General features: G+C 45.4%; 1 protein-coding gene across 3 annotated transcripts in view; it reads left to right on the forward strand.

Annotated features, from left to right (window-relative positions):
- Positions 1-23,022, forward strand: part of LOC143368662 (glutamate receptor ionotropic, kainate 2) — an 89,436-nt gene extending 66,414 nt beyond the window's left edge. For all 3 annotated transcript variants that reach the window (XM_076811608.1, XM_076811610.1, XM_076811609.1), the window contains 14 exons: positions 7,698-7,853; positions 9,389-9,600; positions 11,690-11,989; positions 14,522-14,620; positions 15,770-15,943; positions 16,168-16,386; positions 16,643-16,858; positions 17,108-17,192; positions 17,278-17,416; positions 17,863-18,000; positions 20,817-21,015; positions 21,100-21,328; positions 21,728-21,993; positions 22,386-23,022. In XM_076811608.1, coding sequence (XP_076667723.1) covers positions 7,698-7,853; positions 9,389-9,600; positions 11,690-11,989; positions 14,522-14,620; positions 15,770-15,943; positions 16,168-16,386; positions 16,643-16,858; positions 17,108-17,192; positions 17,278-17,416; positions 17,863-18,000; positions 20,817-21,015; positions 21,100-21,328; positions 21,728-21,993; positions 22,386-22,625 — 2,672 coding nt within the window. In that variant the 3' untranslated portion in view covers positions 22,626-23,022. The remainder of the gene's footprint in view (positions 1-7,697; positions 7,854-9,388; positions 9,601-11,689; positions 11,990-14,521; positions 14,621-15,769; positions 15,944-16,167; positions 16,387-16,642; positions 16,859-17,107; positions 17,193-17,277; positions 17,417-17,862; positions 18,001-20,816; positions 21,016-21,099; positions 21,329-21,727; positions 21,994-22,385) is intronic.
- The last annotated feature ends 591 nt before the right edge of the window (positions 23,023-23,613 follow it).

Here is a 23,613-nt window from a genome sequence, read left to right on the forward strand (position 1 = left end):
CGTTGTTGCCTGCCTGATTCTCCGTCTCACGGAAAGTACAATCGGCTACGTATGAACGAATGGGAGTTGAACCAGTGTCCCGTGGAAACTAACTTTCCAGCAATTTAGTCGAGTTAAACTAAGCAAACCCGGCAACCATGACCGATTAGAATTATACCGTGCCTTCTATCCATATCTGTTCACACGAAACACATCGTTAAACGTTAGAGAATACTCGGCTGAGAGCCTCTATCGTTCCTACGTATTGGAAATTATCGAAACTTGTACCGCAACAACGCAAACTAAAATAAGATGCCACGAATCCAACATTTACATTAATATGAAATAACAACGTCCGTTAAACTGGTAAAAGAGAGCCCGGTGTCTCGCCGAGGTCATTGAGGGATCCTAAATCAACCCCAAAAGTGCCGATAAAACGGCCCGCTTATTTTCAATTTCTTCGACCACCCCTGCTGCAAACGAGGAACGGGCAGGTCGTACAGGAACGTGAGACAATTTTCTTAGAAACTTCCGCTTAGTTCGTGTCGTCACCAGGGGGCTGTACGTACAGTTCAAAGAAAGAGCTGGATGTCGTAAAAGGTCCCTTTAACTCTTTCTGCACAGGAGGCGATGTAGTTTCAATTTAATGCAGCCGTAAACTCCGCATGGTCGCAAATTATTAAATAACGGTGTAGATTATTTATCGCGGGCACAGCAACCCTCGCCTTTGTGTCCTGCTCTGTACTCTGCGATCGTTCTCTGTGCCTGAACGGTTGCACAAACATTCGCTTTAATATCAGGCTCGTTTCATCGTCGAAATATTTTAGTACAGCTCACGAATACTTTTGTGAAGCTACAGGGACTGCTAGTCGTCGACGTTAAAGTTCATCCGCGACACATTAATTTTACAATGAATGTTGTTGCTGAAATTTACCTTTCTCCCAAGGGGACGCGATTTCTGTAATTCAATCTCGGCAACTTTTGTCACGTATTAGTGCGAATTAATTGGACGCAGCGAGTTTGCCGCGGACCACAGGCTTGTATTGTGCGGACCACAAATATTTTCATCGTCGGTGCAAGCGATTTAACGAGGCCTGTATTCACCCCCCGGGGGGGGGGGGAGTGGGCTTTTCCCTCCCCGCAGAAATATACATATAGGGTATCGGATGTGGTCCATTTCCATAAAAGAGGCGGCGAATCGCGTTGTGGATATTGATTATTCGATTTTCGGGACGCGAATGCTTCATTCGCGATGAAGTAATATTGCCCCGCGGATAAAGAAACAGCCAAACCTGTGTCAACTGTGACAGCAAGAATTGCCTCGGAAACCGCGTTTACACAACGTATCAACGGGGATACAGCGGGGCCTGGAAAAAGTGCGAGATTCAATTTTACGGTTCATTGTCCCCCGATACGGCTTCGTGCTATTTATTTATTATACGTCCGCGGAGTTTTTGCTATTCCGAACGAATATTTCGCGTAATTAACGCGTCGAACGTGACTCGGCGGGAACGGGCCGGAGAAGGGAAGGAACGTAAATGAAAAATATGTTCGGAATGTTTAATTACAACATTTTAATGGAGACTCGCTGCTCGTGGGCCGTTTATGCGCCGCGACAATAGGATTTTCATAATTCCTCCCAACGAAACCGGGGGATCAGGAAAAATACATTCCCGTGTCTCTTTCGATCATACATTTACTCTCGTGCTTTTCGCCAGCTCAAAAAAATTCATTGTAACCCTGGGAAAAATGGATGCTGCAGAAGATGAGTGGAACTTCTTAATAAGATAAACAGAAGTGCGTTCCATTATTTCATTTCTATCTGCATTCAAGCGAACAAAATACGTGATTCGTGCCAATTTTATGGACCACTGCTGTTTGAACAGTAACCTTTATCGAAGATCACGGACACCTTGGCAAACGTTCGCAGCCAGAAGGGAAGAGAATTAAAATGAAACTGGTATCGTTGCAACCCTCGCAAGACCTGTTGAACACGATGCAGCGCCTCGACAGGTGCATCCGTCGGAGGTTCCTCGCCGATTTCCCAGCCGAATACGCGTCACGTTCGCAGCATCGATTTCCCATATCGCTCGCCTCTGGCTTGAACTTTTATCACGCGATGGGAAATGAAAGTTTTCGCCGTGAAAAGTGAAGCAAAGACAAAGGGGGGGGGGGCAGATCGATCAGCCGTTCGCCCAGTTTTCGATTACGCCGCCACCTCCTTAAACGTTGCCCCGTCGAATGGGAAAGTTTCGAGGAACCGTCTCCCGTTCTGCGAGCGGACAAGTTGGATTAGGACCGGAATCGGAAACGAAATCCACGGACGACGGCACGGGAACGTGTTTAACACTTTTAGCGTCTGACCAAACACTGGCGCTGCAGCTGGACAAACACAGGCCAGCCCGAAACTCTGAAACTTCTTTAACGTATGCGACGAGAAAGTGAGGCTTGGGAATGAAAGTTGCCGCACGTTTCCAGAACTTTCCCGAAACTAAATTCAACGCCCGTGCGTGGTTTGCGTTACATTTGCCGAACGCGCACGATAAAATGCTTTCGAGTGGCTCCATGCGGGAACAAAGCTGTGTAAAAATGTTTCTCTAAATGCATAGAAGCCCGGCAGTGCCCGACACTTGATGCTTCGCTCCAAACATTTTCCAACCCCTGGGCGATGTATAAAACCTCGGTATATGGTGCAGGATCAGATCACACTCAAAACTGTTCCCGTTTAAATATTCTATCGAGGCAATGGGCGAGTATGATCGAATTTTAAACGAAACCAGTCCCGTGTATTCAACCATGCCTTTTATTAATATAATGAAATCACCGGCGAAATAAATTATGTAATTTTAGGGAAATTCAATATTTGTTATGCGCTCCCTCTGCCTGCTGTTTATTATTCAACTCCTACGGCTCGTTACGTGACCCAAGAATTTTTCGGCGAATGAAACTACCTACAGCGCCTGATTGCTTGCAAAGTCTCCTAAAATTGGTAATTTCAATGTTTCCAATTGATTGGAAGCTTTGCACGGTATCGATGTGCCTGTACATTTCATTGGAATACATATCGTCAGTTGATCCGTAGTTGATGCGAATCTACGTCAACCCGATTCGCAATTCTAATCTATCCGTAATGGAATTAATGTGAGCCAGAAGAGCTGGAAGAATAAAGGGAAAAAGAGGGGAATGATCGATCACTGGACGGTACGTTCCTCGTTCAAAGCGATGTTCTGAGCATCGAGCACGCGTAGAATTTAATGCGAATCCGTAAAAAATGGAGCCTCGTGAAAGTACCATTTTTCTAGTAGGATAGACTTCCTAGGAAATTCAATTTACTATCAAACGGCAGGCATCGTAAATCATTTAAAATTATTTCCCGAAGGGTTTTATCAAAGGAGCGTGGAACCGACGCAACCATTCGTCGAACGATAAAATGAAGTGTATACTTTGGAATCTGATTACGACTGATTATGTTTAATGGGAAACCGTTTTTTTTTTTATTTATTTTTTCCATGTCAAGGATAATTAATTTATTGATTACCAAATACAGTCGAAGAGACTTTTTCTATCTGTAAATTACAGTTATAAATTAATTGTGAGATGCAAATGCGTAATGGAAGACAATGGTGCCATGCAAAGCTTTTTATTATCTATCTATGTTCGTTAGTAAACTGACTAAGCATTTCTATTTCATTATCATAGTTTCAACGGGATAGTATAACCACGCTGAATCACACTGGAATATGTAACATCCTTTTAGGAAGTATCTATTCTTATAGAAACCACCTCCACTTTTTACTTTTGTACTCTTTCAATTTGGTGGGAAAGAAATATACTAAAAATGTTCTACGATCAGAAAAATCAGGTATCATATGAATTTACTTTATTTCTCCATGCAAAAATACTGTACCATTTGTGCTTCGTTATTTCTTCAATAAAAAAAAAACGCTCGATGACGATTACTTTTACTACCATCAGCCAATTCAGTAAGTTTAAGAAAGCATCTTCTACTGTGGACAGCTTTGAAGCTACGAAAATGTGGATTTATCAACAGACATAGATATCCTTCACTTCGTGCAACACCGCATTTAGTCAATCAATCCTGGTTGCGACAACAAGTCAGATATCATGACGAAGTGGGACTGTCTGGTTTCGCGTGGAAGTTCTCCTGTCGTTTAGTCAGCTGACCATGTTCACACATTTCGCTGGCACCTTCTCATTCCCTCCCCCCCTTTGTAACCAAACAAATTAAGATTGATTACATCAGAGTCTTTGGTTCGTCGTGCCGTAAACAACTTAAATCTTCATGAACAAGCAGTTCATACTCACAGCGAGCTCCATATCATACTGTTCCTAAAAACAGCTACGGTTCCCTGCTTTGAATATCAGTATTCATCGGGGAAAATTCCTATGCATGTTAAGTACACGTAAGAAGCATGATACTCGAAGGAGGCAAGTTGATGTCTGTTGGTGGAAACGCGCAAAATTGCTTCGAGACACTCTCGTTCGCCCTCCGTGATATTTAATGAAACAATTAATTGCACAAATGACAATATTAAGGTAGACCGGGGGGGGCGGTAGTAACACTTAGACTTTGCAATAGGATTACGCAGTAACTGTTACATTTACAACAAAAACACTTATTTGGAAATGTTACTTACTTATCTGACATCATTGAGCCACAACAGTTTCGCTATATGTCAAGTAACATCCAAGTTATTAATAAAAAAATCAGAAGCGAGTAAAGTGTTACAACCGTTCCTGACCCCGGGTCGGTTGTAACACTGATAGTAGTGCAAATTTAACTTTACAAAATTAAAATATTTATTGATTTAAATTATAATAATAAATAAAAAATGTAAAGTCTATAACTTATACATTCCTATAGTCAAGAACCCATCTTCAAAACTTAAGGAATTTCTTCGCCTCGGTCTGAACATAAAACTTACACGAGATTGAAAGATGCAATCACGCGTTAGGTATCGTGATCGACCCTTGCTCTACACGCTCTAACTGAGAGGATCTTGATGAAGCCGTAGTTGGGATGGTATCATCCACAACCCCTTATTGATTTCACGACAGTCAGAAGCAATTATTGTCACCGTAATCCCATCGCAGGCATCGAATCACGACAGCTGACGTAGGATTATAGGGCAACGTCTAAGTATCGATATGAAACACGACGTGCAGCGCTCTCTCTCTCTCTCTCTCTCTCTCTCTCTCAGTCAGTCAAGTTTGACCACTGGCTGATGGGTTCACCGCCTAATCCCATGACTGCTGCCTGAACGATCGAAATTATCTTCATGATTGACGTCGTAATCATGTTTGCCGGCTGGCGTTGTGCAAGCTCGCCGAGGTGTGCACGCGCGTGCTTACACACACGGCCTTATGTCAAACGCATAATTAGTATGTCAAAATATATATCGAACATGGTGATAATTATTAACGTTGTATGGTTTTAACGAGCATCCATAGAAAGCTCGGGCAGCTTCGATTGACGTAGCCGATGCACATTGTTTTTGATGCTTTTTAATATTTTGTAACAATGCCAGACTCATACGAGATCTGGCGAACAGGATTGCAAATACCGTAGCAATAAACAAAATATATCACGATTGTATTAAGAGGGGAATATTCAGAATAAGAGGAATGTTGCATATTTTCAATTGAAATTTCCACTGGTAAAATACTCTGCACACTACGAACGCATTGCTTTTTTTAATTGCAAAATATTCCATGAAACAAATATACTTTTCAATATTGTTAACGAAGCGCTGTTGCTTGCTGCAACAGAATTCTGCCACCAAATGTTTGATTACTGTAACCGGCGATGTTACTCCTGTTGTGGAAAATTCAATCGCATCCATGATGGCTGCAGTGGACCCAAACAAAAATGGAATAAATAATGCAGCAGGGTGCAAGTTAAATTATTCCGTTACAAGTAAGCATATGTATATTAGCACAGTGAAATTGATCAGTCTCTGCGTTCAAGTTTCTTCGTATTGGTATAAAGATAGAAAAAGTTCGGTGCAATACACTGGTTTTGAAATAAAAATCGTACACGTGACATTTTCCCTACGATCATGTCATTGTTGAAACCGAAGCTACCCCCATGTTTCCCTCTACCGTCTACTTCGTGTACGTTCTCGTCGACTGCAAGTAGATTCCGAAATCGACCGACAAGAAATCGCGTTTCCCAGTTACATTCGATCGCGCGTCGCAACCACACCGGGAGTTTCATGAAAAAGCACTCGGCGTTGACCGAGTTGAGCCGACGTTTCTAATTAAATTCCAGAAGCGTCAAACGCAAAATCACTTTGCCTCTGGCAGAAACAGGAATTCTTGTTCGTCGAAACGCCACTGAACGTACGGCGACGATTACCTTAGCCAAGTATCTTGACGATGTCGAGCTGCTAGCTTTCAAATTTCTCCAAGCGTGTGACCGAAAGTTGGGACGGAATCGTGACTGGACAAAGAAGCTTCGCGGAAATTGGACGATATCCCCGCTGGTGGAATCATTTTCCTCCGGTGGAAATTTGACGATGCAACTATTAACGGTCGTGGGATCGCCAATGACGTGGAGCTTTGAATTCGTCCCTTCTAGTCACTCTAGAGCTGTGGGCAGGAGCGCGGGCTAGTTCTTTTTAGATCGTTCCTCGCCGTTCCATTCGGCCTGTTGGCTATAGTCGCATCTCAACTTCCTTTCTGCCGCCGCGACAACCGTATCGTACGGCGAAGTGCCTCCGCCACGTGTTTTGTTAGCGGAAATGGAAACTTTACGCCAATAATATCCGCCGCTTTAAGATCGTTCTAGCAGATAGAAAGGGTGGCGAGTATAATGGAATGATTTCTCCGGTTTCTCGGTGCCTCTGCTTTGTAATAGCGGGTGAAAAGCGGTATTGCGCCCGCCGCGAAGTGCCAGCAGGACTTCCGCTGATAATTTCCCCATTTTTATTTCGTGGAACGGCGAGGCGGTGTCTTAATATTTTCTGTGCACTCAAGAAAAAGGCGGGAAGAATTGGAAAGCGATTTAAAGCACTGTTATTAGTTCGCCATTCAAACGCTGGCCCATTGATCCAGCTTCGACAGAACTGTGACTGTTGACTTCGAAACTCCTTAATTTACAGTTCCGCAGCTTGGAACGCTGGATATTAGTACAGTCGCAAAACACGGTTTGCGTTCAACCAAATTACACTAGGAACTGCAGGAATTACGGAGTCGTAGGATCAAAGGAGACGGTGATTGGAAACGCCTTGCGTGTAATGAATAGCACAACCATCGAACTTGAGGCTTAGTTTCGCTTTGGAATTAATGCTCGATGCCTTGTTTTATTGAGTGACAGCATACGTTTGAAAGACTCAAGCTCGTAGCCCACTTCGTGACGAATCAAATGAGTATACATAATGGAGAAATAATTAGATGAATAGCTGTAGAATGATTTCTTTATTGACTCGCTTCGAAAGACGAGTCGAGCAAGTAGAACTGAACAGCGTATGGTCAGCCGAATCACTAATCCGTACCACGTAGTCGTAGATATATACGCAATAGATTGTTTTAATATCGGACATAATGTCCCTTCATTTTGCAACAATAACGCAAAGTTTCCCACTTTATACCCACTGTATATCCAGTACAATCACAGCCGCGTCAGATACAGAGTCATCCGAAAGTACCGCCAATAGGATGGTAGACTAATACATCACGTTTCTCGTTGTTTTCAGGAGCAATCTTCCACGCGGGCGACGACGAGCACAAGGCTGCGTTCCTAAAGGCGGTGTACGAGGCGAAATTCGAGCACGTCGCGCCCGCATTCGAATTCCAGCCCATCATAAAGCAGGTAGAGGTTAATACCGACAGCTTCAAGACCGCCACCGCCGGTTTGTATGAATTCTCAATACAGGTCATAAATAGCTTAGTACGGGCAGACGAGCGAAGGGAAATCAGCCCCGCCTCGGGATTAAAACAATTAATGAATCAATTAAAGAGCTAGGAGATGTCGGGGTGCGCGGTCGCCCAACCAAAGAACCTGGCCGTCGCGTCTTTTGATTAATTGTTGCGAGTGTCGTGGAAGGGAACGCGCGAGTGTCAATTACCAGCGAACAGCATCGGAGGGGAAAATAACTATGTCGCTCCCGTTCCGTCTTCTTGCCGGTGGCCGGGGGCGTCGACTTCGATATCGCAATAAATTTCGCATTAAGTCCTGCCTGCGGCAAGACGGACGTGATAACAAAGCTTAATTAAACGGTCTCTGCAGCCTTTGCCTCGCAATAGAGTTTGATATTCCAGAAGTGCGTCCTTTCTTGTACCTCCGCGACGAGTCATAAGATCGCTTTTTCTCCTCTGTGCATATTCGCCTCGCGGACCATTGATTTTACACCGATAAGCCGATTACAGGCAGCTCGGCTCTGTTCGGCAAGAAACGCTCGGGTGGCAGAAGGTAACGGGGAACTTGCAGAGCAGTGACCCAAAAATCAGGCCTTTTTTCGCCTCCTTTTGGTCCCACGAGTTGGAACTGAATTTTATGCCAAACGATACCTTACGATTAGACATCAATCACACGAAATTTTCAAGTTGAGGTGATAATTAGTTTCTGAGATACGGGAGGTCAAAGAAGGGAAAATACATTTTCGATGCACGGACTTTTATGTCAATCCGATAATTTAAACAATTATTCACAGGGGTTTTACTGGCTGCTAACAACAAATTTGAAAAACTTATAAAATGAATTTCCGAAACTAAAGTAATATTTATGGTTTTAATAAAATTATTTTCAATTTTGTGCAAGCTGTGTATTCTGATTGATAAAATATACACGTTTACTTACGCCCGTATTCGCTGTGTGACTCTGTATTAGCGGTATTCTCGCAATAGAAGTTGTAAATTATGAAGATCTAAGTTCAAATTCGTTGTTAGCAGTCAGCAAAACCCCTGGGAATAATTGTTTAAATTATGGGACTGGTATAAAAGTTAACGAATTTTCACTTCTTTGACCACCCATATCTCCGAAACTAATTGTCACCTCAACTTGGAAACTTCGTGTGATTGATGTCTCGTCATAAGGTATCGTCTGGCATAAAATTCAGTTGCAAAATCGTGGGACCAAAAAGAGGCGATTTCTTGGGTCACTCTTTATCTCGGATCCTAATACATCAGTGTTTCGAAATAGTCGTGGTGGCTTCGCGAGGGGATAAAGAGGCTGACTTCCTTTCGGAACACGAAGCACAATTTATCGGAAGATTTTCAACGGGCAATTTCGACGTCCGCCGCAACAGTTCTCTCGGTTCGCGCGATAACAGCTTACGTGGTCGCCCCTAGTCTCGCAACCAATTTCGAGGGCGCTTCATTTGCGCGCCCAGCGCGATGCAAGTTGGGGCCAGCCGGCATTGTGGAAGAAACACCTTTAACGTTGCAGCTTGCGAGCTGGTCGAGGAAGGTGTGGCAGCGATCTTCGGCCCCTCGAACACCTACACATACGGAATCGTAGCGAGCATTGCGGCGCGGCTCGACGTTCCGCACATTGACTATTTCTGGCGACAGAATGAGGAGCTGCAGGTTGACCAGGAGCCGAAGAATCCGACGCCGATGACCATCAACGTGTTCCCCGATAGCGACGTGGTCGGCAAGGTATGTGAAAGTTTAAATGGTGACCAATTCATTGCATGCCCTTGAGACTAGTTCAACTATCCCCTTGCGAGGCCTATTCCCTTTCAATTTGCACTCCTACAGCCGAAACACAATGAACCCCTTCAATTCCAAAAGAACACAGGTACCACCCAAAAGCTTCGAACACCATCGCCCGTTAGAACATTCACCATGAAACCGTCAAGTATCAAATGCTTCGCTGTTACGCGCAGCGGTGAAGCAAAATTGCATTCCCAGCTCGATGGATTATTGCTCCAACTGAGGCGCCCAACCCGTTGAAGGGGCGATACTTGACAATCAGAAGTGAAAGCAATCGGCAAGGTGGCGCTGCAACAAATTTAAGTTACGCGCCAGGACGTGCAAACATTAATATACGTCAAGAAATATTTAATCGCCCGCGAGAGCTGTCATCCCCGCGTTGCTCGGTGAAACCTTAGGTTTAAGTAATTGATCTCGACGCGGTTAGAATTTCGGTTCGGCTACCGAGCCGACCCGAGAGCGCGACTCCGCGCGACGACACTTGGCGCGTAATATTTCCGAGCTCGTCGAAATGTGACGGATGGGAGGTGAAATATAGGCGACAGGGAGGCAACGTTTACGATGCATTTTAAATTACGCGTCTAACGAGGCAAATCGACCGAGTTTGATGTAGCTTGCGCGCATTAAACCGGTAAGCCGAAGCTAATGAGCATGATCAAAGACTGAACTTGAGTTAATGACTCTGGATCAGTTTCTGTTCCTTCGCTTTTAGCATGGAAGACAAAAAAAAACACACACAGATGGAACATTCATACAAATTAAGCGACTATCGGTTAAGTCTAATTAAAATCATTCGCTCGCGATGGAACCTGGCGCAAATTACAACGCGTATTGATTTAATCCTGTAATTAACGCCGAGGGTAGTTTTACTCATTCTGCGTCCGTGGTAAATAGAATTGGCCGCCGTACCTGTCTTCTGTGTAAATCCGTGAATTAATGTCGAGATGGGAAGTTCTTTCGTCGTGCTGTGCAAATGTATTTCGATATTCTTTCTCATATCAGCTGTTCTCTCCTCGCTTCGAAATCGCTTGCCTTTTTGCAGCTTTTTACATCACGGTGGAATAGAGAAACTTCCTCGCGATCTTTCCTCCGCGGAAACAGCTTATTTTGAAATGTTCAGCTCAGCCCTGCTAATTCGTCGCGTTCAATGTGCAGCGTTGTAATAAATTCCATGCAATTTCCCGTGCTCGGATACATATCCAAAGTGAAAATACTGCATTCGTTTCTTGCCGAAAGGCATTTCCAGCCACTTCGCTTGGAAATATCGCGCGAGATCTGACAGATATTTCACGCAAACGTTTAAATGGTTTACTTGCTAATGTATCGTTGGTATATGTATTTCCAATTTATATGGGGAAATTAATAAGCACGGTGTTCGAACGTACGTTCGATATTTGTTGAATTTCGTGCTCTACGAAATACTTATACCGCTCTGCAATGCTAGAATACTTGATATTTAAAAGATCTGTCGAAAGGTTTTTACAGAAATGATAAAAAATTGGAGCTAGAAGAACTATCTTATATCTACATTAAATGCTTCTGAACGATATACGTACGGATATATTAGCAAAGTTTTTTAATTTCATGCGATTGAAACGCTCACGCGAGAACTACGTCGAAAGTAAAGTTTGGCTAGCTCGAATGCAATTTGACAAACATCTCAAATACAATTTCGTGGCAGAAACTAGGACGAAATGTGAAATTACTGTATCGCAATACGCTGAAAGCTATTTTCCAAAACATTTGAATGTTTCCTCTGCGCAAAACACTCAATTATTTCAAACTGCTCCCCTATACCACATTTCGCGCACGATTATGCAGCATAATCATATATAAATTTCTGTATAATTCTCCGATCCATTAATCGAAGCGATACACTGGAATTCTTGTCGTGTACTGGGATTGTTAAAGCGAGCAGCATTCATTTCGATGAGAAATCTCTGTTCCGAGCCGTGTCGTGTTTGCCTGTTTAAAGTTGAAATCAGAATTCGGTGAGAATTCTTCAGGAGAGATTGCGAAAACTTTTTCCCAGACGATTGCTGACGTGGTCGAGTCCATGAAATGGAACACTTTCGCGGCGATTTACCAAACCAACGACGGTCTGTCACGGATCCAAAAGGCTCTGACGCTGAGACGGAAGAAGGACAGCGTGATCACGATAAGGAGACTCGGCGAAGGACCAGATTATCGGCCAATCCTGAAGGAGATTCGCGCACTGTCCATCTGCAACCTTATCGTGGACGTCGAGCCGAATAATATCATCGACGTGCTCTATCAGGCGAAAGAGGTCAAGCTGCTGGCGGACTACTGTAATTTCTTAATCACTTATCTGGTATTACGCTACATTCCATTTTCTATAAGCATATTTCGTTGCGATTCAACTAACAATCTCCCTTTCGTCATAATAATGGTCCCCGCATGACCAGAAAATACCACGACCGTGCCAACGCTTGCCAAAAGCTTTCCATTTTCGCTGGCCGCTAAAGAAGACAAACCTTGCACAATCATCTCTTAAAATCCAATTATTCAGAATTCATTGAAAGTTTCTACGTCGAAGCACCCACCGCAAAAAAAAAGAAGCGGGCGCGAAACGTTGACTATTTTAATTAATCTGATTTACTCCCACGGCGACGCAAGCCGAAATAGATTTTCCATGTTTCTTGGAGTCTCGCTTCTCCAGGACAGGCGGCTTATTTCGGGAAATTTACCCTCCCCGGTTTAATGCGTGCCCCGTGTTAAAAGCAGCGAAGTACAGTCAACGGCGAGGTATTTATGAGACTGAGACTCGAGCTTGCCGCGAGCTCTGGCCGTTTACATCGTGCAAACGTGGCTTTCACTGGGTGCATTCAATTTTTCCGTGAATTTTACGAAACCCTTAACACCGAGATATTTACCACGACACGAAGTCGACGGCGGAGATAGCAATTGTCGAATTGGAACGCGGAACGGTTAATGGATCGTCAAAGGTGGCCGACCACCCTTTCGACGCGGTTTTTCCAAAGGAATTTCGTTAATAAATCCGCGGTCCTGTTTACCCCGCGGCGGTAACTGCATTAGCCGCCGCGATCGCCGGGGCTTTTTACTAAACGGTCCCATAAATTGTCGCAAGTAATTGTTTTCAGCGATACGGGGGTAGAGTCGCGCGGTCTGAACGTTCCTTCGCCCACCGCCGCCCCCGGAATCCGCTTTTTATGACGCATTACCCACGAGCACGTAACAATACCGCCATAAATAACGACATTCGCGTTGCGTCCAAGGTTTTTTTTCACGCGAACCGTATCGCTTTTTTGCCTCACTCCCGAGGCAAGAACAATGAGCACGCCTTCGCGACGTCGAAGCGTCTCTTTTATCGCCTCTTGACGCGCATGCACGAAGACAATGCTGCGGTTAGGACGAAAATTGCGAACCTCTACTGCTTCCAACGAGGCTTGGATGGGAAACCACAGGAGATCTTGGCTCTTTCCTAGCCACACTTCAGGGGAGTTGCGGGCATAGAGCGACGAAAGGGGTAGTTAATCCCGTAAGCGGGGGGATATTCGCTGGTGGTTGCACGGGGAACACGGTTTTGTTCGCGAACGACAGCTTGTTAGAACTGTCAATAGTTTCTATTTTATTTAGGATAGAATAATTATTTACTCGGCGCTTGCTGCACAGTGTTTCATTCATCCTGGGACGTTTTATGAACGAGTACTTGCTTTGTTCAAATACTGCAGGCTCTAATGCTGAACGTGCTGCGCGAGATAAGCCAGCATGATGCTTGTCTTTGCACTTTGAATCAAGATGGTTCCTCCAGCTTGAGGAGTTAACTCGTCTTCTGGGAGAGAACGGGCTAAAGTACTCTTCCGTAGAAATGGGGAAAAACTTTCAGTCCCTTCTTCATGGTTACGGGACGCGCGCCAGCGTTTGCCAGACATTTTTTCTCCCTTTTGAAATCGTCACGTTGTCGCGCCTAGCTGAAGATGTTCTTTGATCGGCAGCGGTGCTTCTCGAGGAAGTTGTTTGGACGCCTCTCGTCCATTCGCAAATAACGAAATTTGTCTGTGTACACGCGTCGGGGTAGGCGAGGGAAGGGTGTGCCGGTAGGAATTCTTAAGAAATTTCACGTTGCATCTATATTTGTCCTGGCTGTCGAGAGATTCGTAGAAGGCGCCTCGTTGAACGCTGCCACTCTTGGATCTCGAGCCAAGGTGAGACACGGGGCGGACCCACGTCAACGTCATCGCTCCTGCAGCCCCGATGCCGCGATTTCGATAACCCTAAATCCCTCCTTTGACACTCGCCGGATACGTTCTAATTATAGTCCGCGTGCGAGACGACCGAATCCATCGCCAGCGCTAGCCACTCAGCTTGCACGATTTCAAGATAGCCGGCCGGCAAATCGTGCAAGCTGAAAGAGAAGCGAAACTGAAAGGTGCTCAAAGGCGGACCCAGCTTTCCCGATACTTCGAAACCCAGGCAAGAATGAGCGGCAGAAAAACTGCCCCCCAAGCGAAGTTTCGCGATACGTCGCGCTTCCATTTGCAAATGTACAGCACGTTCTTGCAGTTACCTTGTGCTGGCCGAGCTAGTTTCCAAGTTATTCCCTGCTTGTTGCACCGGGGCGGCAGGAAGCATCGCGAACGTCCCGCTGTTTCGAACGCTACTTCGGTTTTTTCGCGTCCAAGTTTCGCAGCTGCATCTCCCTAGGTGGTTCCTCCTCGTGGAATAACGTCGACCCTGTTAAAGAGCTGCGTGTAAAATGACGGATCGTAGATCGGTGCGAATTCGAGGAACCGTCCGAAATAGACGAGAAGCTTGGCGTGGCTCCATTGCCAGGCTGGCGATCGACACTTTTTCAAATGAGACCTTGTTTGTGGACCCGCAGGACTCGACCAAGCTCCCCATCCCGGATGTGCGGAACGGTAGCCAGGTCAACATCACTGGGTTCAGCTTGAGGGAGAACGACGTGGATGGGATTAATTGGGTAATTAAATGGAGGAATCTATCTTCTGGCCCAGACGTAGTCCCCTTTCTTTTGAATTCTATTTGGAGGTTCGATCAACATCCTCCGTGACAGATATCGAACTCATGCCATTCTAATAAATCCAGATCCACCCAGTCCACGACACTGATCCTTGCTCGGCTAGCAAAAAAGAAGAGTAATAGAGACATTTAATCATAAATATTGCCTGTCACGCTGAATAGAAGTCGCTCTGGGTGCTCGGGGTACAGTTTTCTATCGATCACGACTGATCTCCTTGCGCTATCGTCTCGCGGCCACACAGACGGGCGCAACGTTTTCGCGTCGGCGTGTTTTAATCATGGCTTTTTCACCGTATGCATAATAAAGCCATTTACGGCCGTCAGTCGCGGGAAGAATTGTCTAAACGCGCTCCGCTGCGGCCGTTCGAGGTAATTTCTTCATTAACCCCGCGGCATAATGGAGCACCGCCGCGCTCCATTTCGAGGGATGCGGCCGGAGGCCACCACCCCTTTCTGGAAAATCCACCCGCGACACGGTACTTACGAGCAGCTGACGGGCTGCCTTAATTTTCGTTTCATTAGCCTCCGTCGATTCGCTCTTGTATCGTGCCCACTCGGATGGGGGAAGCAAGGGCCGCCCACGCGCGCAATGTTACCCCAATTTCCCTTTCTCGCGTATATGCAAATGCAACCCCCTAGTGGAACGATTAAGCCTGTTGTTCTATAATTTCGCGAGATTGGACGGCTTAATGTTTCATTTCTTATTGCAACCAGTTGCGAGGCGGCTACTTTTTGGAGACCCGCGTTGTATCGCGAAGGGGGTGCGGCCGCCTGCTGCTCGCGATCCTTTTCGAGAATTTCTCCCGTGTAATTGTAATATTCTCGCTCCCTTCGTGCAATGCTTCCCTTGTAATTCGGTTAATTCCCTCTCTGATCGATGGTATTACCATTGAGAACGTTCTGGCGAAGACACACCGTCGAGAGGATATAATCGTGAAAGATAATCACTTAGTAGTTGCCACCCTCTGAAGCAACTATAATATTTTGCTTGCAAAGCGCGGTCCTTCAGAAGCCGACGAAGTAAAGATTCAAAGGCAACGGGACTGAGATAAAACCATTCCTAAAATTGGGGTATTTCCGTGCGATAAAGGTGGAATCGGCTGTTCTCTACGACTCGGTGTTCCTCCTGTACAACGCGCTGGAGGCCTTGAACGCCAGGAATAAGGACAGCGAGGAGCCTGTAACTATTGACCCGGTACCGCTCTCTTGTGAAGGTACTGAGAAATACAGCGCAGGTCCCAACATTACCAACATGATGCGAGAGGTAAAGCCGTCATTGACTTCTTCCGACTTGGAAAAGCTCGAGCATGACGATTCCCTAAGCTACGCGCAGCGAAACTTACCGACCACGTTCGAAAAAAAACACGGAAATCGACTTGACGAGGCAATGAAATACGACACGCCGCGGTGTTCTTCTAATGCTCCGTATCGATGACAGAGTTCGGGTTGCGAGTGATCGCAGTTAACGGGGGGGTGTGATTTCTGCAGCTGTCCAAGCAGGGTAAGATCACAGGGCCGATGGCGATCGACGAGAACGGTCGTCGTCAATACTTTAACGTGCGCATCATGGATGTCAGACCAGGGGACAGCGTTCAGATCGGATATTGGGATCCAGATGGGATTCACGCGATTGGCAGCGAAGCAGAGCGTGAGAATTACTTGTATAAATCCATCGAGCAGAAGAAGTTCATAATTAGCACCAAAGTGGTGCGTACGTCGTCAACTTTTCTCTTTTTAATTAAGTTCCCTAGAGTTCCGTGACCAATCTCCTTATTAACAGAATGTTAGCCATGTCTGAATAGGCATGTGCATTTACAAGTAGTTGATTGATACGTCCCAAGGAAATTGATGAATTGTTTCTAATTCAATCTGAAGTTCTCAAATAACTTCCCTCGTCTGTTGCGAAAAGATTGCTAAATGTTAAGAGCTTCTAATGGTAAACGAAGTGAACACGGTTCGCCAGGGCCCACCGTATATAATGGAAGTGACGGACAGCGCAACTCGAGGCATCCTGATCGAGCAAACGCGCTACGAGGGATTCTGCATCGATCTCATCGAGGAGATTTCCAAGCTGCTGAATTTTAAATATGAATTTGAATTAGTGCCGGACGGGAACTACGGTAGATACAATAAGGAGACGAAACAGTGGGACGGTCTTATCAGACGTTTGCTGGATCGCGTACGTAGCACTTTGCGATCAAACGAAGTTTAATTAAACCAGTAAACACACTCCAACTTCCCCTCGAGCGAATAGGAAGAGATTTAATTAAAATTCAGCTCCACTGTGCCCATTCGCTTGGCATCTTTCACTTACTTTTGCTTAACTCTTCCAACTTTGCGATATAATCGTACAAGTCTTGTTGTTTATAATTAAGGCGTATTTGAATTACAATGATTTGATGAAGTTTGATAGAAGTTCTGGTCGCAGGATGCTGATCTCGCGATTTGCGATCTAACCATCACCTACGAGCGAGAGAGCGCCGTTGATTTCACGATGCCATTTATGAATCTAGGTACATTACCCCGCATTACTTATTCTGCTTAAATCCCCCATCGAGTTGCGCGGCATTGTTATTTCATTCGGTGTGTCCAAGTCAGGTATCAGCATTTTATTCAGAAAGCCTGAGGAGAAGGAGCCGGATCTCTTCTCGTTCTTGTCACCGTTGTCAACCGACGTCTGGATTTACATGGCGACTGCTTTCTTAGCAGTTTCGATAATGCTGTTCTTGCAAGCCAGGTAAGCTAGCCAAGGAAAAATAATAAAGTGTGCCAGAACTTCCTGTCGGGGGGGGGGAGGAAGCTTGCCTGCTCGCGCTAGTTAAACACTTGATCCAGCGATATCATAAAGTTGGGATGACGTTACACCTCGGGAATATACTTCTCCATTTAACGCGTCACGACAGTGACGTTTATATTGCGGTGTAATCACTATGAATGGTGTAACACGCAACTTTCTTCTCGCGCGCTTGGAGCCGTCTACCTATCTGTAAGATATTCTAAATATTACAATCATTACCTTGAGTTGGAAACAATGAAAAATACACCTCTGATTTTTATAACTCATAAACGAACTTTCCAGTTACTGCTAATCAAAATTTTCGATGTCGTTATAGAACTAATCTTTCTGGGGTGCACCACACAACGCTGCGCGATATTTATAGGACTTTGAACGTTTACTTTCAGAATAGCTCCCGGTGAGTGGGACAATCCGCACCCCTGCAACCCCGACCCGGAGGAATTGGAAAACAATTTCAGCCTAACGAACTCCATGTGGCTCATTTGCGGCTCTGTCATGCAACAGGGCTCCGATATACTACCCAAGTAAGTTCCAGAGCCTGTGAACTTAACAAAGCACCTATGCCACCGCATCCCACCTTACGTGAATGCAAGCCGCGCAATAATTGCGCAACAGAAACCGCAATGCCAGTGCAAGTGCGACCCCAGAAATTACGTATTCAAGCCGCTTCAAGTAAACTCAAGTTTCTTCGCTGCTTTATTAAACCATGATGAACCAAATGCCACCTAACTTTATCAGCGAAAAGACACTTGGCAAATCTCACGCGCATTTAATTTTTACACACCCTGAATCCACAAAGTATCGTGGAAGCATTCTTTTAAGCATCCAAAACTCATCAAAATTGGTGCGTAAAAATTCACATATTTCCGGATTTGGTAAGCAATGAAACATTTCACCCAGCAAGATCTGCACAGATTATAGAAGATGGCAAAAAGTATACAGCAATAAGACACGACGGTATGTACGCGCTTATGATTTATTCGACGGTGCAGCGGCTCGAAATAAAAATCCTCGCGGCTCGGCCCGCCGACATCCTCGATCTCATTATTCTACTTAAGGGAATAAAATATCGCGGGCCGTTTGTAGAAAAGCCTACAGAGACGGTGCCAAAAGCAGACGCGGCAGTTGGTTCTTTTTTTTTCCGGCTGTTCTCCCGTGTCCCCCGGGGCGATCCTCTTTTTTTCACGACAATTAAGCTTAACGAGCCGCTGTTTGCCGGACATATTTGAGGCGGCTTCCCACTTATTAGCGCCGGCACGGCGCTAACTCTCCGCTCGTAACGTCGCGCGTGTTTGCTCGCTACATACTGACGACGAACCGACTAAAGACGACGACGACGGCGAGGACTAACAACAGCGTGCCTCCTAACTGCTTCCTATCCCGCTTGTTTATGCTACCAAGACGTGGCGTAGATTGCCGTGATTTGCATGTAAGTAATATTTGGGTATCTTCTCGCGTCCTTCTCGACGACACCGGCCGGGCAATTTGTGTTATTGTTAATTTCGCGTGACGGTGGCACGGTGATTCCGTGCTCGTTACGATCCTGGAGATAGGATACAACGGGGGTACTACGTCAGCATCATCCAGCATGCCACAGATCCAGTGTCTTTTTTTTTAGAAATTCAGTTGGCATTCGTGTTGAAGTGTCTCATATTTTATCAGGCATTCTTTAGACATACTGTTGTCGCAGTGGAATAAAAACTTGCAGTTACTACTGCACAAGGGCGGCTCCAGAGGGAGGCGATAGGGCCCCCCCCCAAGAGTAAAAAAATTTAAAAAATATTATGACACTGTGTACTATTCGGTATAAATAATTATGTGAATTTAATTATTTAGGTTACAGTATCAGATAGAAATATTAAAATATAAATTACAAGCAAATTTTAAATCTTGTAAAAGAAAGTTCAAAAATGTACTTAGGTACTTTTACATGTTTCGCCCCCTCCAAGAAAGGCTCCTGAAACCGCCACTGCTACTGCAGCATTAAGAAACCTTTGAAAGTGTAAACTGCAGTCGAAATCGGTAAAATGCTTTCGCCGTGCAAAGCTGCCGTTTACCGATTTCATGCAACGTATCGTCGCGGCAATTTACGCGCAATCCATTTGTCGGTGGCGAGTCCCCGTTTGCGAGGAAACAATGTCCTTTGTTTCTGTATACGTGGCCCCCGTTGCGCGCGTTCGCGGCGGTGGCAGAGAGGTGGAACGTCCGCGCGTAGGTGTGCATACAGTATACTGGGCAAACAGGCGTCATTTGCATACGCGGCCCTTTAGCTTGCGCTTAATTAGGAAAGCGCGATGCCATGCTTCTCGCGGCGCGGCGTGCCCGCCGGCTTTTGCGCTCGCGACTATCGCGCTAAGACGCTCGACCTGCTCGTCTCCGGACGATTTACTTTCGCGTCATATCGCGGAGATTGGCTAATCGGGATTCGCCGCTAATGTTGCCGGATTTAATGTATTAAACGAGCCGAGGAACTTTCGGCTGTGCAGAAGGCAAAGCGACTCGCGCCATCGGTAAGTGGGATAACTTGTTTCGGGCAAGATTGTACGCGGAATCTGCGATAATGAGATTGAGGTTGAAGTATGCGTAACCGGGGAGTCAAGCATCGTAGAATACACGCTTCACTGTTGTACTGTCGTCAAAGGACATCTCGTTACGTAACAAAGCTGATAGATCGTTGCATCATCGTTCGTTAAGGGGGTGCTCTAACGATCGTTTCTCAACGCCATTTTCGGGAATTTATTTAACAAAAACTATAAGTTTATACTGTCTGGCGGCTTTGGTTGCATATTAAGGTACGTTTGAAGTAATACTCAGAACTTTTTCGAGCTTTCTTATCGCACGTATACATAGATATAGTCGTAGGCGCAAGCTTCTTAAAAAAAATGTCTTTCCCGACGGGCGATGTTGTGGAGACTGTTATAGTCATCCAAAATGGAAAAACTAAAGTTTATTCTCTGTATTATGGTTTTCGCTATGGTTGGAATCAGACGAAAACAGCTAAATTTTTAGGAAAAATCGGAGGTTTTTCAAAGATGCTGCCGTTCTGCAAATTTTTATTGCTACGGGGCCTCTGTGAAAGAGGCTCTTTTATCGACATAAAAAATATTTTCTGCGAGTTTAAAGATGCTTCTTTATATCCCGAAAGAGTTTAATCCAATATTAACAATACTTTTTTCAAAAAAAAAAATCATAAGTATCAGTTACTTTTCGGGAAAGTCTCTCTGTTACACGAGAATCCCCCCTTAAGTGAAAGTGAGATAGAGCAAAGGGGGCTGAAATATAGGAAGATTCTTTTCTCGAAAAGCATCCTTCATTTTGATGCAATTTCTATTCCTCAAAGGTCACCTTCGATTCGAATGGTGGCCGGTATGTGGTGGTTCTTCACGTTGATCATGGTTTCATCGTACACTGCCAATTTGGCTGCGTTCCTGACGGTCGACAAAATGGATACTCCGATTAACGGCGTGGAGGATCTGGCCAAGCAGACCAAAATCAAATACGGTGCTGTCGCTGGTGGATCGACGTCTGCTTTCTTCAGGGTAACTTGCCACGTCCCGAGCGCACCCTTCGTTATTGCCGAGTTGAGCACGTATATTCTTCACTGATACTTTATTCCATTCGAGGATTCCAACTACTCAACTTATCAACGTATGTCGGCCGCGATGATGGAGGCAAGGCCCAGTGTCTTCACGAAGAGCAACGACGAGGGTGTCGACCGAGTCTTGAAGAAGCGCGACTACGCCTTCCTCATGGAATCCACCACTATCGAGTACAGGATGGAGAGAAACTGTGACCTCGACAAAGTTGGTGGGCTTATTGATAACAAGGGATACGGAATCGCTTTGCCGCGAAGTAAGTTGAAAAGGAAACACGAGGCACGGAATGTAATGGAGCAGAACATGTATTTATATAGGGTAAATCCGGGAGAGGCGGTCGGGCCAGAGAGTTGATCGAGTCGCTATATTTCAGATTCTATAGACTTCTAGACTTGCGGAAGACACGTTCAGTCAACTGTTTGACTCCTAGAGAATCAATTGTTCTGAAACTTAACACGCTTTTGCGTATATAGAGTCTGAATTATATCGACTCGACCAACTCTCCAGGATTTACCCAATCTAGTCTCCTCCAGTCGGAATAAGATACTGACCTTCAAAAATCCTTACCTAAAAAATTGGGCATAGGTATCTATAAAAGAGGACACTGTACCTACGTGTTCCTGTTGGAAAACAAGATTTGCGGATCTTCTTGCAGATTCCCCATACAGAACCCCCATAAGCGGCGCGATACTGATGCTGCAAGAGAAAGGGGTGCTGCAGGACCTGAAGAAAAAATGGTGGGAGGAGCGTGGGGGAGGATTATGCTCGAAAGGTGACGCGGAACCCACGAATTCCAGCGAATTAGGGCTGGCCAATGTCGGTGGTGTTTTCTTGGTCCTCCTGATCGGATGCTGCGGCTCGTTCCTCATCGCCGTCTGCGAGTTCCTGTGGAATGTGCGAAAGGTCGCCGTGAATGAAAAGGTAGGCATCGCGCTCCCTATCTTCCCCTTAAATCTTGTACCTCGAGACGAATGATAAATCTCTGCTCGCGAGCTATGCATCGAAAAGTGAAGAAATCATCCCTCCGCGTAAACGTTGCGTCGTAAGCTTCCTCTCGGTGAGAAAAGAAGAAGTGTTCATTTTCGAACAAGCTTGTTCCTTTTCTGGAAACGAATTCCAGGTCCCGTAAGATTTCGGGAAAAAAACAAAGAAACGTAGAAAGAACCCGGGAACGCTCGTTCTAGCGGATAGAAAGGAGCAGAATGACGACAAAGTTTGAGTGCGACGTTAATACACGCGGCGAGACGAACGACGCTTTTTTTAATTAAGCGGTGGCACGACACGAAACCATTTTTCGTCGGCATTTCTTACAGGTCACTCCTTGGGAGGCGCTGGTAGCAGAATTTAAATTCGCCGTGAACATTTGGGCGGAGACGAAACCCGTTAAAATGTCGAAAAGTAGCGGCACGAGTTCGATGGAAGGCGGCATCGGTCGAGCGGCCTCCACCGCACGGTCCATGGTCGGCTCGTTCCTTCATCTCGACATGTTAGACAAATTCGATAAAGATAACAATACGAACAACCTCAGCAGCAACGATCGCAAGATCAATTAAGATTACGTTGTACACCAGTCGACGTTTCGCCTGCTGCGGCCGAACGAGTTAATTAAATTACCCGATACGTGATTACTTAGCCATCGAGTCCCTTAGAATAGTTTATACTGCTGTGAGTTATGCAGAATACGATAGGGAAGACTTACTACCTTCTTCTGTCGGTGAACGGTCGTTACATTGTCTTGGATGCTTTATGATACCCAAAGCTTCAGCCTCCCGAAAGTTCACGACACTCCCGACACTTGAAAAGCAAATGTACTGTGGCAAATTACGGTTTCTGCAGTAGTAAGTGTTTCCTTTCCCGCCCTGTATAATATGTAGAGATTAGCAACCCGATCTTAATTTTTACAAGCCACCCATAACATATACCAGCGAAATAAAAAAGATATTCAACTAAGCTTCCATGTTCCTTCGTAAATTATATTGCCTCGAGCGTTTGGAACTAAATATTACTGGCTGAGGAACCGATGAACGTCAGGCTGCCCTATGCCACCGCGCATAAAGTCGTCACTCTCGGGGATGCTCGCACAATGACGGCGTCATGGGCAGCAGAAATCTTCGCTGTAGGTCCAGAAAGGTAACCAACAATATTTGGACGCGGCCACAATGGCGCTAACGAGCCGTGCCCTTGGTTTAGAAGATTTTCGTCCCGAGAAATCACCTGGAGGTCCACCGTGAGACCAGTGCCCACGAGAATGGACCGTCATCTTTGTGTCATTATTACCAAGGAACGTTTCTCTACGTAAGCGTCCATCCAAAGCCGTGGAATGAACACTTTTAACTTTGCCGACGAGACGTAGCTTACGTCAGAGGAAAGTGGACGAGCAACTGGGCCTGTAAGTGACTCCAAAAATATAGCGGCTTGTTACCCATCTTCCTGCAATAGTAGTACTTTCCACGGGTGATAGGCCTATAGTGGCGTCATGCTTCCTTGCGATGGTTATTCAGTGATTGCAAAAGTCTCGAAATAATATTCCCTCATTTTATT

The sequence above is a fragment of the Andrena cerasifolii genome, chromosome 5 (assembly GCF_050908995.1).
Source record: "Andrena cerasifolii isolate SP2316 chromosome 5, iyAndCera1_principal, whole genome shotgun sequence".
NCBI classification, from domain to species: domain Eukaryota; kingdom Metazoa; phylum Arthropoda; class Insecta; order Hymenoptera; family Andrenidae; genus Andrena; species Andrena cerasifolii.